General features: G+C 49.9%; 1 protein-coding gene across 1 annotated transcript in view; it reads right to left on the bottom strand.

Moving 5' to 3' along the window:
* ADAM9 (ADAM metallopeptidase domain 9) overlaps positions 1 to 13296 on the bottom strand; it is a 30308-nt gene extending 17012 nt beyond the window's left edge. Inside the window, exons 1-4 of the mRNA XM_063358534.1 lie at positions 13136 to 13296; positions 3272 to 3369; positions 1829 to 1893; positions 662 to 740 (exon numbers count right to left, since the gene is read on the bottom strand). Of these exons, the coding sequence (XP_063214604.1) occupies positions 662 to 740; positions 1829 to 1893; positions 3272 to 3369; positions 13136 to 13229 (336 nt within the window). The 5' untranslated portion in view covers positions 13230 to 13296. The remainder of the gene's footprint in view (positions 1 to 661; positions 741 to 1828; positions 1894 to 3271; positions 3370 to 13135) is intronic.
* Between the last annotated feature and the right edge of the window lie 3238 nt (positions 13297 to 16534).

The raw sequence follows: 16534 nt of genomic DNA, 5'->3' as shown, positions 1-16534 counted from the left end.
ACAGAAAAGAGGGCTTCAGCTGCTTTTTCAGTGGAGTAACTCCATTGCTATGCAGACAACATCCTTCTTAAAGGTCCTCCAGACTTGATCTCATCATCCCTTCTAGTAGTTCCCAAATTTCTGGACTAACGGATACCCCATCAGCCCTCAAAAATTCTTACAGTCATTAACAGACAGCCTCGCACAACTGAAAAGATGGGTCAGCAGCTGACCGTTCATTTTGGCCTGTGGATCGGTCTGGAAGAGCATCGTGTGTAAAAGCAAAAGCCAGCTATTCAGTCACCTCCCACCCCAGTCCTGCTCCGTGTGTGCTGGTGCCCGTGAGAAGCACGGCCTGTGTCCAGCAGCGATACCGCAGCACCACTCTCAGACAACGAGATATCAGACAGCTAAGAACAGCATTTCCTTCTCAGAGAAGAGTCGCTTTTAATTAGACAGCAATCACCTCCACATAACAAAATACGGGCCTGTTACAAGCTCTAGGCTCGATCCTTATCCAAAGTCAAGGCTTCTCCGCAGGAAGAGCGCAGGCATGCACGGCATTGGGAACTGGCCCAGCGAAAAATACAACTATCGTTTTCTAACCCGTGACTCCCTCATCCTGTAGATGCTCAGTGTTCAAGTCACCGCCAGTAAGGGTACAAAGAGAAAGAAATCCTACCTGGATATCTGGATACTCAGATTGCAGCTTCCCCTCCTTATCATAGGTGTAAACCGCAAAGTCTTTGGGCAGCAGTTCCCTGTAAGGAAAGGGGAGAAGGAATACAAGAGGAATTTCATGAAGTGACTATGACACTATAGCAGGGCAGTAAGATGATCCTAATCAAAAGTGTCACAAATATGTAAATTCCAATTAAATAAGGAAACATTCAAAAGGAAAACCACCCAAAATTAACAAAGAAATTGTGCATTTCCACAGCAAAATCCAAGATACCAGAATGGTGGAACCACTAATGAAATCAAATCAACCACCACACTCCAGATAAGTAGAACAAGCATCAAAAGCCATTAAATTGTGCTAAAAGTTTGCTTTCGTGGAGAAAAAAAAAAATCACAGCACTCAGTCTGCTGCATATGCCTTCTCTTCCCCAGTTGGGGAAGGAAGTGCGCTGGGAAGTCTCCCACGACTACGCCTGCTGACCCACACCGGTAAATCCCTCGATGCGGCGTAGCTGAATTCCCATGTTTCTGAGGGTCAGGGGCTTGGCAAGTGGCAGCCAAAGATCCCCAGGGGCTTGTACACTCAAATAGTTCTGTCTCTTTTGCCTGTTATGAGGGCACTTTTAAGAAGCAATAGCCTGCTAAATGGTCACTTGCTGCTGCCGCAAGTAGCCCTTTAAAAGTTAAACTCAAACCAGGCAACATCTATATTGTCTGTAAGTTATGAATATTAAGGCCTTGGATATAAAGTCCGCTTCCTCATTTACCAGTATTCTTGTGCTACTGAGACACGAAAAAAACCCTGAAACAATAAACAAACCCCAGAAGAAAGTGAAAATATTTACTTGAAATATAGTTCAGCTTGTTTATTTTTAGATGTGCATGGAGAGAGTCCTGTCAACGGTTCTCCAGATCCCCTTCGAGCACGCTGCTGCTTCCCTCGCTGAGGGGGTCACCAGGGGGGCGGGAGTTCAACAAAATTCTGCCTGATGGCCAAGCCCGTGTGACTCAATCCACTTGCGCCGTCTTGCTCCGCGGATTTCGCAGAGCCAGCGTGTAACTGCACTTCTCAAAGAACCTCAAGAATCGGAACTCGCGTGCACCCTGCCAGCTCGTTAGCTGGACACAATAGATGGAATTTAATAATTTAAAGAAATTCATCACTTACTTGTTCTTTTCTAGATGAATCGTGTATTCATTTCCCTCGATCTCAATAGCATACGACACCTTGTCCTGAATATAAAAGAGTTGCATTTTACTCATGTTAATGAATAAAACGTTCTTTGAAATCAACAAAAGTTCAGCAGAAAGCAGTCTCTGTGAGCTTCATCACTGCTACGACTACAGCATTCAAGTCACTCCTGTCACCTTCCCTCACTCGGGACTAGTCTGCACTCTCAGCCTTCTCAGATACAGCTGTACCAGCAGAGACCCTGCTGGAGACGCAGCTGATACCAGCAGAATTTCACCCTGGAGGGATGCAGAACTCTGCGGATCGGAGCTGCCTCTCCCATCTTGTTGCTGGCACCCCGACGCTGGTCGGGGGCGCGGGTGTTCCTTGGCTGAGCCCGCGAGACTTCGCAATGAGAAGCTGACCACGGCCAGCAGGATTTGCTTGGGTTCCCTGCACACAAAACGACTGCCAGGGCCACACGTGGGAGCTGCCAGGTACTGAGCTAATAAACCTACTTTCTTCAGTCTTGCTAGTTGCACCAGACCGGGAATAACCACGAGTGGGTGAGCCTGAAACCTATTTTATCATTGTCCCTACCTCCGGAACCTGGCATTCCTTCCTCTGTAACGGGGGAAAAGTCACATGAAGGAAGCTATTTCAAAATAGCTTTGTGGTTTTCTTATTATTTGTTTGTAAGACTTCCACAGAAAACCTCTTAGTAACAGCTGGAAAAGGACAACGCAGTTTTATTACTGAAATCCACAGTGGGCCAGTGCCTCCACAGCCTTGCGTTAGTCAAGTGCTACCCACAGCAACTGGCTCCTTACATATTAAGTGGATAAAACTGAAATCACCTGACCACTACATTAATTATCACAGCAGGAGAACCGGTCAACAACTGCAATAAACTGCAAGGCATTTTTGTTAATATTAAATTTTGCCAATGTTTATAAGATTTGTGACTATACACAGTTGGTCTAATCCAAATACTTTGAAGCATGCAGTCTTTAGTTACGTGGCTACAGCAGAATAATACGGGCTGGAAAGTACCACTGGAGGTCATCTAACCCGTCCCCTGCTCAATGCAGGGCCAGCCCAGGCTGCCCAGGGCCTCCTCCAGGCAGATTTTGAGCATCTCCCAGGATCATGATTCCACCACCTCTCCGAAACTCATTCCAGTGCTTAACAACTCCCATTACACAACTTTTGCACCCAGATCAAAAACCCATTGCGGCAACTTGTCGCCTCTGGAGCAGGGAGGCATCTCCCGTAACTCAGGTAAAGGCAACGCTGGGTGTGATACCTTTTGTGAGGGTGGGTACTTGTTTGCTGCTAGACGAGTCTGATAGTGTTTTGTGAGAATTTCAGGTCACTTTTGGGTGGGCCTCATTAGGAAGTAGATACTAAACTGAAGGCATTCTTCAGACTGCCCAGTACCTGGACTGAAGAGACATTGGAAGCCTCTCGCCGTTCTCTTCCTAACCTCTGCGGGATTACAACTTCATAGGAAGACAACTGAGAAACCTGCTGGAAACCTAGAAAGCAGAACAGAAACACTGGCTAAAGAAACAAGGCAGTCGGAAGGATAAGGCACAAGGAAAATGCTATTTCAGGGGAAGCCCCTTCAGCGGGAAGGGGGCAGCCCGTGATTCCAGTTCAGGTCTCCAGTTTAACACAGCCCTGGAACCGGGCTGCTGAACGCGGGTCCTCAGCAGTGCACGGGGCAGATTCCTCTGCCACTAGGCTGGCATCGCTTCTTATCGTGCTTACAAGCTCTACTTTTAAGAGACAACATAGCCCCACGCTGCCAAGGCACCACACATGTTTAGAGAGTGGTAACCCAAAAAGAAAAAGCCAAAGGCCCTGATGCACACAGGAGAGCACAGGGCAAACCTCAGAGCAAAGCATGCTCGGATTGTCTTGTAAAAGGCCAGAGAAAGCAACAGACATCCAGCAGAGAGGACACCAAATTTACCAGAAGGTTTCAAATTGAAAGTTTCACATTCCAATTACTGTCTTACAAGTATCTATCGCATACACCACCACCTTTCATCAGCAGGAATCAGAGCATTTAACAAAGCAGGTCAGCACAGAGAGAACTTCTTCAAGGACACACAGAAAGACGGTGTCAAAATCAGGTGCCTCGCGCTGCCAACCTGCAGAACCGCTCCAGCTCCACCACGCAGCCGCTCCAGATCAGCTCCAGGGGCTGATGGCCCCACGCAGCCGCTCCAGATCAGCTCCTGGGGCTCTGGCTGACGGCTCGGCCTCACAAAGCCAGCCCAGCCCAGCTCCGCGTTATGCCCTGGCCTTGCACATCACACCAGATGCCTGACTCGAGGCCAGTACTACTCATTGTGTTCTTAGAGAGCTCTTAAGGACCTTATAAAAACAAGCGAGGTGAAACAAACGCATGCAACAAAGCGGCCCTTCGCAGATCACTTTATAAATGATTCGCATATGCAACATCCACCACATCCTCTGACTGAACAACAACCAAACAAAAGTCTACGGTCCAAGTTTCCTTTATAAGGCATCGGTTTTTGCAAGCAACTGTTCTATATCGACTCTGCAAACAATAATAAATTGCACATGTAAATCGCTTTGCCTGGCTCGGGAGCTGCTCTGCCGGAACGCGGGAGGCTGGTGGCCCGGGGGGAAGGCTGGTGGCCCGGGGGCTTCAGGCAGGATTCAGAACAAGAGTTTTATAGCTCATGGCAATGGAATCAGTGAGCTCATCCGAGGAGCCTGAGTGTCCGACCCAGAGGCAGGGGGAAGGGAACAGTTACCCTCCTTATCACCCTTTGTCTCCAGAAATAATTGCCACATATCTGGGGGTGGTGAGGGAGTGCTTAGTTTCTGAGATCTCAAAAAACCTCTCAGAGCGGGACTGAGATACTGCATTCATTTAAAAACCAGCTACTCTGAGCACATCAAAACTCATACACTGCAGCTCCGGAGGTGGCTGTGGCTTCTCGAGTCACATGAAGGCAATGGGTGCTTGAAGCCTCCAGGGGAGACACGCTCCATCGTTCGGGAACCAGGCAGGAGCCCCCACGCGGGCTTTAAATGCCAGGGGTTCCCCGAAAGCCTCCCCGAGCCAGCACGGCCAAGCTGCAGTGACATTCAGGCTCCCGCGGATGCTTTGGCAGCCTCTCCTCTCGTCCCCCGCAGGCTGTCGCACAACCTCAGCACCACGGGTATCACCTTGGGTCAGCGCTTCAAACAGGCACCCCGGAACACGGCTGCCCAAGTGAAAAGCACGTCCACTTCTGCACTCTTTCCACTGATATCCAAAGAGGAAGCAAAAGCAGTTAGATTGCTTTCAACTTCTCCTCTTACAGCACACATGTACGTCCATTTGGAGAACACAGATGCACTGCAGTGCACCTGTTTGTAATAGAGCATTTTGGTCACAAAAACATAGGCAGAGCCGTGTTGTTTCTCAAGAAATAACACAGAACACATACTGCAGCAGAAGATTCATTAAATGAATTACAGTGATTGTTGGAAAAAAGGTATAAAAAAAAGCAGAGATAAACTTCCTGAAAACAGCCCTTATGATCACAGGCTACGGAACATACACTGTCAATACCTCCTTGGCCCGAAGACAGGGGAGGGAAGGGCTGCTTCCTTCCCCGGGATCAACCACCAAAAGTACATACTCCAGTAAATCACTTCTCTATAGCTGTCGCTTCCAACCACACATTTCGCTCGTATCCGGACCCAAGCTCTCACACATCGCTGCTCTGCACTTATTTCTTCCCCGCTGCCGTCCGAAAGTGCCTTTACTCGGGGGGATATGGCACTGTGATGTTTGGACAGAGTTTTGGAGACTCTCTTAGGACACACACTACAGAAACATCAGGGCAGGGTTAACCTCGGCAGCACTCAGAAAGCGGCATGCCTCCCCAAAAGCAGCTTAGAAGCAGAAGACAAAGGAGTGAATCATTGCACAAAGCTAGCGAAACTGGGAGGGATTTCTGAGAAAAGTGCAACTCTGAGAGGCGGCTTCTTAGAGCACTAAGTGCACTTCTTGTGCACTAAAGGAGCACAATTTTCAGCTCTCCGAATACTCTGACAGTTCTCCCCCCACCTTCTGCTCTCCTTCCCTCCCTCCCTTCACTACCCCCGGTTCGGGAGCTGGTTTCAGGTACAATGCCTTATTCTTCCCTTCATTGTGGGCAAAATTCATCAGAGGAGGAGGGCGTGTTGGTCTTGATTAACAAAGCGCTTCCTATTACAAGCAGCTAAAATATCAGGGTAGGAAGGCACCGCCTTGCTTTCTAGTGGAACTAAAGAGAGAAAAGCAGCCTTCACATTAAAAGTTCAAACTTAATGCAAACAGATTTCCCTTTAACTTTTAGTTCTCTCTTCTCTTCTGGCAAAAACACCCTTTCTCTCCCCATGTTTCAGTACAGATCAAACTGGTAACATGCCGCTGATGCACAGAAGAGACAAGAGTTTGTTTTGTGGGATTCTCACCAGGACAGAACAGCTCGGCAGCGGCTGGAAGTGCAGCAGCTCCTCCCCTGGCACTGCCCAGGACAAAGCATCCGTTCACAGGTATCTCCATGGCATCAATCCTCACTTCATAAAGAACCTACTTCCACGCTGGCTGCCCCACGCCACGTTTCACGCCTCACCAGCCCCCCTCAAAGAGGGCAGCAGACTGGTTAATCAGAAATCCAATGAAAGGGACGAGTGCAATGAAGCAGGAATTAGAACATGCAAGAGACAACCCTGCCCCTAAATCTTCCCCCTACAAAGGCGGCTGCTGCTTGGGGACAGGCCTTTTTCCTTCCGAGAAACACCGATCTTAAAAGATACGTCCTTATTCCAGTAACACATCAGCCACCTCCAGCTGCACCAAGCACTCACCACCCCTTCTAGTGACTGCCACGTTCAGACCTTACCTCACCCAGGGAAGAAAACCATACTCGGCCTGACCTAATTAGCAGAAGGCGAAATTCTAGCAAGGACAAGGCAGTTGGCAGCTATCGCAGCAGTCTAGCTAAATGCTAGGCTCCAGCAGGCTGCGAAGGCATTATCAGATATGTTCCTGCAACCACATGGGTACCAAGATGTGACCGGCTCTCCAGTCAAGACAGCTACTATCCATGAGAACTCATCCGCACATTTCACTACAAAGTACGGGTGGTTTCATTCAGAGCAACTAAAGAAAGGCAAGAACGACAGCAAAAACCAAACTCAGATACTCAGCTGCTTTCCATGCAAGATGTTTGAAGATATTTATATTCACTTTTCCTAAGATATGCTATTTTTTGTAGCTTTTTCTCCACCCCTTTTTGGGAAACTTCATTGCAATATAATAAGTATGGTTCTCAAGCCCAGTAGTTTGCAATAAATTTTTCAGTAACTTACAGGATTTCTTGTAGTCAGGTGCTTCCTGCCCCTGGCCAAGGCTGCTGTCTGAGCTGTGCTACACGTCACCACCGAGTAGAGCTTCTTATCGTTCATTCTTGGGCGTAACACCAGCTGAGACTGTACTCCCAAGCAGAAAAAAAACAATTGCACCCACTACATTTATCTTGTCTCATTAAAGACTGCCTTTAATTACCAAGCATCAGAGGCAACTAGGAAGATGTGAATCATCTTCCCCTCTCTGTCCCGAATCCACAGTAGGAATTTTGTGCATGTTCCACGGCATGCAGGAGCTTGAAAACCATCGAAGCGCGTCACAGCCGTTATGGCTCTCCAGACGCCGAGACAAGCCGTTAGGGTATTCACTCACGACAGGTAAGAGCGGCATTCAGCAAAGTCAAGCTGCAGCTCCTGTCTTCACAGACCTCGGCACGCTCCTTGAGCGTGAGCCAGATCCTTGGCTCAGCTACAGCCACCCACACCCAACAGTTCACCCCAATTATCACCCGTCCTTTACCATAACTCTTTCCCAAGCCTACTCAAGTGAGGTCAAAGATACTGTCTTCAATGGAAGTGGAAAAATAAAAAAATAAAAAAAAAGAAACGGGAACGTTTAGACTGCAGCCTGTTAAACCACAAAAATAATTTCATAAAAACAAGCTCATCTGCATGTGACCAGCTCAGCAGCTCAGATAGGAACGTGCAAACAAACCACCCTTCCCACACCGAGGAGGAGGACTGGATTCGCGGGGACAGGGCTCAAAACCGTCCCACCTGCAGCATCCCAGGGTCCAGCAGTGCACTGGGACCGCCAGCAACGGCTGCGGGGCTCCACTTCTGCTCTGACCCCCCCCTTCGGATCCCCCACATCACCTCAAGGCATACCAGAGAGCATCGTTCTGTACAATAAGAAAAACACTGAAATTCCTCTGATACCACCCAAGTTTGTTCCCAGCTGTGTATCAGTGAAACTCAGAGAGAGGACACCCGGTATGACCATTTACTCGTATTCGCCTACTCCAATTTACTCAATCCCCACGTGAGAGTGGAAACAGAGCCAGGACAAAACCCAGCACCACATGGAAGTAAGGCATTGCTAATGCTCTCTTCAGATTTATCCTGTGCCTGCATCCACCCCAGCAACTTCTAGCCATTTTACTATCAACGTAAAGGTTTGACCAAAACCACATTAAACCTAGAGCATCAGTCAGCAGCAATGAGTTTTAATCTTCTATTAGCTGTGTGCATGTCTGAGTCAAAAGATGCACACTCCTAAAGCATTAAATACACAAACTCATTAAATTAACCGTTGTTATGATCGATTACAATTAATAGATGAAGTCAGCCGTGCCAGTCATTTGACACTTAGGCAGCAGCCTGCTCACCAGAAGAAGTGCCAACAGTTTACACGCCATCTAGTCCATCCTCGGGTCCCAGGGTAGGATCGCTTCCACCCAGGGCATCTCCAAGCAGCATCCCTGATGTCCAATGGGTTCCCCCCGCTGCGTTTGAAGCCGTACCTCTAATCCCCAGAGGAGGTGGACAGTTTACTTCCCTTACGTCTGGCTGCGAATTTTTAGATTTTCAAAGTGTGCTGTCACACTCTCCTCCCTTTTCCTTCAACTAAGTAACAGCCAATATTCAATACATCCTTGTGGACCCTATTTCTTAGATCTCTGACTGTTCATATTAGGCTCTACTCTCCACGTTAGACGGTACCTATCCTGGAAAAGGACCAAACCAGGGCACAGCAGCCCAGCGAGGCCTCACAAGTATGAAGGTTCACATGCTTTGTGTGTTTATGTATCTCCACAGGTTAATCTGTCTTCCCTAACAGACAGCACGGCTGATTCGCTTGTCGTTCACCACTCTAACACGCATTTCCTTTCCTGCCAACATGCTCCTGCACCCCATTTTTCACCCTCTCGTACTTGTGCAGACAATTACTTCCACCTCAGCAGAACACTTTGCACCCGTCCTTCCAAAGCCGCATCTTTTGACAGATATTTTTCTCATGTGCCCACATTATGGGGGTTGCGAATCCTTTCTTTAAGGAGCCTGAATCCTGGCTGACTGGAACAGCATCAACTGCACACTCAACGCGCATTCTCTGTATCCCGTTTTCAAAATCATAAAGGACTTTGCCATACCTGTTTGTGGAGAAACTTCAGTGAATTGCCTTACAGATGTCCTTCCAGAACACCACGTAACCACCGATTACTCCTTCAGTATAGTTCTTCAATCGATTACATACCAGGAAAAGCATTTTTAGGTGCAGCTGACTGTCCCACTAAGATGACAGCTGTAGTAAGATTTACTCTTTGGTTACTGGAAGCAAAAATCTCTTTCACTTTCACTATGTAAATATTATCCAAGTCTACTTAAAAATATTTAGAGATTTATAAAAAACACCAAGCTAACAAATCTTCTGCTAAAAGTAAGAACATTTCCAATGAAGCCGGCAGTTTCAGTTCCTCCCGTCCTCAAAGGCTGAAGAGTGCCTTGGTGGGGCTCCATCTCCAAAGCACCTGGGAACATCTGTCCAGCTGTTCTTCTACAGGGTGGTATTCCTTGTGACTTCTTTCCATCTCCTCCCTCCCTTGCTCTAAACCTACAGACCAAGTGGGTCTCCTTGCGTCACAGCCTTTTTAGAGGGTAGGAAAAGATGACCAACTATCCTGGCAAGAGAAGCAAATTCACCTACTTGATTTATTGCTCACCTGGAATATTTGTTTAATGTTAAAGTTGGCAGGAACAGTTAATGCAATTTCTCTTAGTATTTTACTGGGGCCTTTGGACATTAATGAGGATATTGAGCTCTTCTACAGCAATATTTTCTAGAGAAGTCTTACCTCCCTCGTGCTGAAATCCTGACCTATGCTGTAAGTGTTTCCTGTCTAGACTCTTACTATTCCTTCTGCCCTTTCTAAAACCACACTAATTTGTCTGCAAGACAACAGATACTCCTGTTCCACAAAAAGGACTATCGCCCTTCCCTGGTACTGTCAAAACATCCTCACCATCTTGGAACCTTCTTACAAGGAGAAACTGAGCAAAGCCACACTCTCCTCTGGAGCAAGACGGTTCATCTCACCGGGACACACTTCCTCCTGGGTGAACGGCGCTGGGATCTCTGCCCCCGACCCCTGCCAGCCTTGCCCCCGGAGAGGAGCCCTCGCGCACACAGAATCACAGAATGTGTTGGGTTGGAAGGGACCTTTAAAGGTCATCTAGTCCAACCTCCACAGACCCAAGTCACTTCCCCACGTCCCGCCAGCTGCACAGATGTCAGCTCGCTTCACACAGCGGAGGTTCGTGGGAATGCTTCTCTTCGGAGACGTCGCTATCTTTAAATTTGGCCACCAAAGGAAACCACACAACACAAATTCAATCACAGAACTCGGTAGAGCTGAGCAAATAAACTTTCCTTTTTTTTTAATTTTAGCTTGAGAAACGAGAATGATCGAGACATGCAAAAACTACAAAGTCCTGTTTCAAACTTCCTTTTTCCGAAAAGAAAGCACTACAAGAGGCAATATTAGCTACACTGAAATGTCTTTCACATTCTCATGTGGAGGAAATAACCACAAAACCCCTCTTTACTCTGCTGAATGATTGTCTCAGATTTGTTGAAATATGGGTGAGGCAGTGCTGTCTTTTTCATGAGCTGAACAAAGGAATTATCTTAACCAAACATTGCATCTCCACAGCAAATTCAAACCAAAGTGTTTAGACACTTTAAGAATTCCTTTAAAAACCGGTAAAGCATGGCTAGAACATCCCGGCATGTGCATGACACCAAGTATCGGGGAAGAGATCCAGCAGCAAAAACCCCAGTCCCTGCCTATGGCCATGTCAGATGGTTTCTTTTTGAATTTATAAAGCCGAACGCTGAGGCCTCCTACGGACACAAACAGGAGGGGAAAATCTACACTATACAAAACCCCTAAGGCTACACATCACTGTATGATTATGTTCATTCAGGAATTTTCAGTTAGTAGTTTCCAGTAACACCCTATTTCTGCCTTGTACCCCTATTTATTGGTGAGTGTCCAAAGAACACACATTCCAACCCAAAAGTTGGAAGTGCCTGGATGAACTGGAAGAGGTGACTCGTGTCTCCCCTCTCCTTCATGCTCAGACTGAGACAAAGAGATCCATTATCTTTCATCGCAGATTTGGCATTATTAGGCAGGACAGAGATTCCAGAAGGCAGAGAGAAACACCGCCATTCACCATCGGTAACTCAGGGACCTGTGTTTCCTCCTACCCACAGGCAGGAACTACAATATTACTCCTCAAAACACCGACCAGTCCATTGGAAGCACAAGCACCCAATATCCCGGAGATGCATCTTTTAAGATTTCGCTCCTTGGTGCTCCGGCAAGGCAGTTTCCAACACGCCGCGCTACCTCCGCCACAAGCCAGCAGCCACCTTTCAGAGCTCGGCTTCTGTCTAGCACACAGCTCACAAGCGCCAGGGACAACACGCCGAGTGAGAGGCACGAGATTCGCAGCACAGAATCCCTCAGGGAGAGATACCCACCACAAGAGCACTTTTTCTCAGCATGAAGCATCAATATTAGTTTTAGAGAAGATTCCTCAATTAGGCAGCCCTGACTATAAAACTATGCCTTAATGATAAAATGCAGAAGTTTAACACAGCGCATATATCCCTTCAGGAGGAAAGCAACGACAGAGGAGACATTTCTGCCCATCACGTACATATAACATCAGAATCAGCATCGTAAAAGCCCATAAACCAAACAGTTTCAATTCATAAACAGCCCATAAAGAGAGCACAGCGTCAACTCATTAAAAGCCCATAAAGAGAGCACGGTGCCGTTCCTTGCTGTTAGCGATGGCATCGTGCTGTGCTTGAGCTCCCGCCCCAGGACGCAGCCCCCGTCCTCCTCGGGGCAGAGCAGCCGCCGGGTGTCCTGCCCCACACTCAGCTGGGCCAGCGCAGGCGCTGCCATGGCTCCTCCATGGACACGGCCACCCAAACACAGCAGGGACGACACAGGTCCCTCCACGCGTCCCCTGAAATGCTGTGTAAACGATGTGGGCGTCCTGTCACCTCCACACAGACATGCAACATCCTCTGGGCAGGGGAAATTACACGGTTGTACCCAGGACCTGCTCACACAGATTTCTGGGAGACCCGTGACCAGGCTGCCCACCGCGCCGCACATTTTACAGGCTTTCCTGTACGTGGGTTGCCTCCTGCCCAGTAAGAGCAGCTGGAGAGCAGACTGCCCAGCCTGGCTTGGGAGGGTCGGGGAGGAAGGTGACGGTGTTCCCTGGACGCCTGCAAACTGTGGCGGGTGCTCAGGGAGAGCCAGCTCACCGGCCGAGCCGGCACCTCGGGGTGCAGACAAAGGCCCTGCTGTCCCGCCGGCCCCTCTGCGGCACCTCCGGCCACGCAGGAGCGTTTTGGCAGAGACGGTCCTGGACCGGGCCCAGCGTCGCCAGCCTCAGCACCCTCCTCCCCCGTGGTCCTGCGGACACCTGTGACCCCGGCGCGGTGACCGTGACCTGCCCGTGCTGCCCCTGCAGGGGACACCCCCTGCCCCGGGGGACACCCCCCCTGCCCCGGGGGACGTCCCCTGCCCTCGGCCCCGCGCATCGGCGGGCAGACGGGGACGGCCCCGCTCCGGCAATGGGGAGGGGGTTCCCCTACCTCACCTGCCAGCCCCGAGGAGGGAAGGGGGCTGCCCGCCCCCCTCAGCTCCCCCCAGAGCCAGCCCGGCCCCGGTAGCCCTGGGGGCGAGGGGGAGGGGACGGGGAAGGGGCCCGGCCGCGCTGCCCGGGGAAGGAAGGGGGCCGCAGGCCGCCTGCCAGCCCGGCCCGGCCCCGCGGCCCGAAGGGAGGTGGGGGCGGGCGGCAGGCCCCGGCCCGGCTCGGCGCACTCACCCGCCCGGCCCGGCTGCCCGGGCGCGGCCAGCAGCAGGAGGCAGAGGCAGCTCCGCGCCGCCCGGGCCCAGGCCATGGCGATCCGCGTCCTCATCGCCCCTCCCGGCTGGGGCGCTGGGTCCGGCCGGCGGCCCGCGGCCTTATGGAGCCGGGCCGGGGCCTGCGCCGCGCCGCCCCGGGGCGGGGCCGCTCCGCCCGCCCGCCGCACCGGAGGGCCCCGGCGGCGGAGGGCAGCACCCAGCACCCCCCACACTCCGTCCCGGCGCCCACACGGGAGGGGGCCTCATCACACCCCGGCCCCACGGAGCTCCAGGGAGCCCCGCTGAGCCGGGAGAGGGAGCCGAGCGGCGCCGCCTGTGTGACAGCGGCTGGGGGAAACCTGGCCTTAACATTTCCAGTGCTTTCTTAGAGAAAAAACAACTGAGGACCGAGCAAACGGGTCCCGAGAGCAGGCGGGTCCCAGAGAAAAAGCTCGCAGAAGGGAACTGGTGTCAGCACAGACCACAGACACCGCGCCTCTTCTGGCCTTTCCTTCCAAAAAACTACATTACAAATTCGAAGCACATGGAAACGCGACTTCACCGTAGCACTCCACCATGGCATACAGGTGAGTAAAACTCTCCAGAAGGCACCGGCGGTACCACCCTCCACTCCACGCGTGTACAGGTTGCTCGGCCCTGCCTCCGGCCAGGCACAGAGCCCCCCGACACGCTCCTGAAGCACTCCATGGGGCACCGTGTCTTCCCCTGGGAGAAGAGGAACAAACAACACATGACACATGACTCACGTTACTGAACGGGTGATGGAGAAGCACCCTCGTGCCATAGTGATAAGCAGCGTACGAGAGCCTAGACAAATAAAATCCAGTTTCACCAACAACTTATACAATATCCATAACCTTTCCTCGTTTTCCAAGTGGTACTTTACAGGTTTTTTTGAGCCTCCACGTTCTTTTCCCTCCTAGGTCACTGCTTTTGAACAAAGCAGATGGAGCGAAATACCTCCCCGTAGATGCAGAGCCAGACCTGCGCCAAAGGCCACCCACATCTCAGCAGCACAAACAACAGACGAGAGGTGAGGGCCCTTTGGGGGCTACCAGCCAGAAACATCCCTACACACCCGAGTTCTCGCTCACAGGGGTCTGACCGACATCCACGACGTTTTAGAAATTGCTTTTGAATGCACATAATGTGAAAGATGCCATCAATAAACATGTAAGAGGCTGAGCAATGGGCATGAGTCTTCCCCCCCTTAGCGATGAGTTCTTGGCAGACTTTGTAAGAGATTTATGCTGCTGTGGCTACGGTGAACAATGAAAGAGGAAAGAGTCATTTGGCCCTTCACATTCCCAAACCCTGCATCCATTTTTGCAGGAGCTGTAGGACAACCTGCGACTCAGGTTTCCCCCTCCATGGCCTCCAGCAGCCAGAAAAGCTCCCGTTGCTGTTGGAAGGAGCCAACAGCTTGACTCTATGAAGCCAGTTTTATGTACCCGAACAGACCATAGCACAAAGCTATGCAGGAAGCCAGCATGCTAAATTGTATTGAGACGGAGGATTGTATTCCCACCTGATGTTAGGTGGGAATTCCCACCTCTAACACAGAGGTTAGATATATATACACACGTATCTCCAGCCCTTATGGAAGCTGCACGTAGTGTTGGAGTCAGGCACTACCCTCTGCTTCCCATAAGCTGGGTGTTACACAAGATATAGGAGGCTTTCCATGGATTAGGATAGTATCGTGGATCAAATATGGACACGACTGTACAAATAACGCACAAACATGAATCACCCCATGGTTCCTGCCTGGGGCATGAGATTCCCAGGTTTTAACAAGAGCCATAGCTGTCTCCCTTGACATCTCCTGTCACCACCACTGTTGCAGCCTTGCAATACTAGGAATTGAAGATAACACATCTCAAAGCTCCAGAAACGAAGCAGAAATGAGGCCGGAAAGCTAGGACAGCTTCTGAACACATGTTTTGGGTCAAATGCAAAGCTGCCAACTTCAGAAACAAAAAAATCTGGAGAACTGCTCATCTGATCAACCAGTTGAAACACACCTGGAATGCCCACATCAGCAGAGCTATCGCTCAGACATGGTAGAAGATGCTTTTGGAGAAGCATCGGGTGAAACAAACCAATAAATCTTGGAGCTCTGCAATGTGTTAAGTCACAAATGAAACCTTAAAGGCAAGCACGGACTCAGGCCACCAGCTGTCTTCAGCACAGACTTTACGACTAGAATAAGGCAAAGTGAGAAAACCCATTGCAGACAAGAGCCTTAGAGATTACTTGATATTAAAATTAGGATGTTTCATTCTCTCAAAGGCTTAAATAGGAGCAATATGCTCTTAAATAGGCATAAAAGGCAGAAACAGGAAATATCCCAAAGAAGTGAACTTACTAAGAAAAAATGTACACAAATGGAAACCAAATATGTGTGCTGGACATCTCATTCCCACAGGACACTGGTAATACAAGAGTAAGCTGTGCAACACAGCCGCCAGGCCAGCTGAAATCACTCGCTGATGGGGCTGCTGAGCCAAAAAGATGTAAAACCAACTATTTACACCAAAGGCAGAGTAGTATTCAGTGTGATAACAAAGTTTATGTGGTAGATGCTGAAAAGGATCTCATTCTGGGGAAGGGGGGGAATGTGGTATTTTTCAAGGAAAAGCATTCCCTCATCCTTTGACAGAGCAGGGACACAGTCTCCTGCCCGTGGTAGAGGGAGGGACCACAAGACAGCAGCGCCATTTCCCAAGGAATACAGCGAACGGGACAGCACGAGGCCAGAGATGTAACGACCAGCAAATAAGTGGGACCTTTGCATCTCCTCTGTGGGGGTAAGGAACGCCCACGGAAAGAGGCATTTCCTCCTCTGTGTTTTGTCACTGCCAACCCCCTTTGGAGGCTGTAGAAGATTTTTAGTCTTGTTTCTAAAGGGAGCCAGGCTGATGTATAACATGAGCACAGTACGGTCTGGTGTATAACTCTTGTACGTGTGGAGTTCACTGATGCTTTGTGAGCTGGGTGACAGACACTGCGAGCCATAGTGTGCTCAAGCTGACAGCGAGGGCAGGGGAGAAGATACGGAATTAATTCCCCAAACATCTGCTGTTTGTCAGTTATTTTCACAGTTCTTTGTAACAAAGCTGTAGAATCAGCAAGAAAAGAAGTTTCTCAAAATCCTCGTGCTGGGGCTGGCCATTCCACTCCCTGTTCCAGTGAATGCTGAACACGTACCTTTGCCAGACTGAAGAGTGTAAGGACTCAAACTAAACTGGCTGAACATGCAGCAGTAGTTTTAAACAGCAAAGTCAGATGCGTCATGTTCTCCCTCCTACTGGGATCCTACTGGCTCCCACATCCTCTCCACAGGCCACGTGTGTGG

This window comes from Chroicocephalus ridibundus, chromosome 23 (assembly GCF_963924245.1).
Source record: "Chroicocephalus ridibundus chromosome 23, bChrRid1.1, whole genome shotgun sequence".
NCBI lineage: Eukaryota > Metazoa > Chordata > Aves > Charadriiformes > Laridae > Chroicocephalus > Chroicocephalus ridibundus.
The sequence above is the reverse complement of the archived record's forward strand: the minus strand, read 5'-3'. Positions and strand labels throughout refer to the sequence as shown.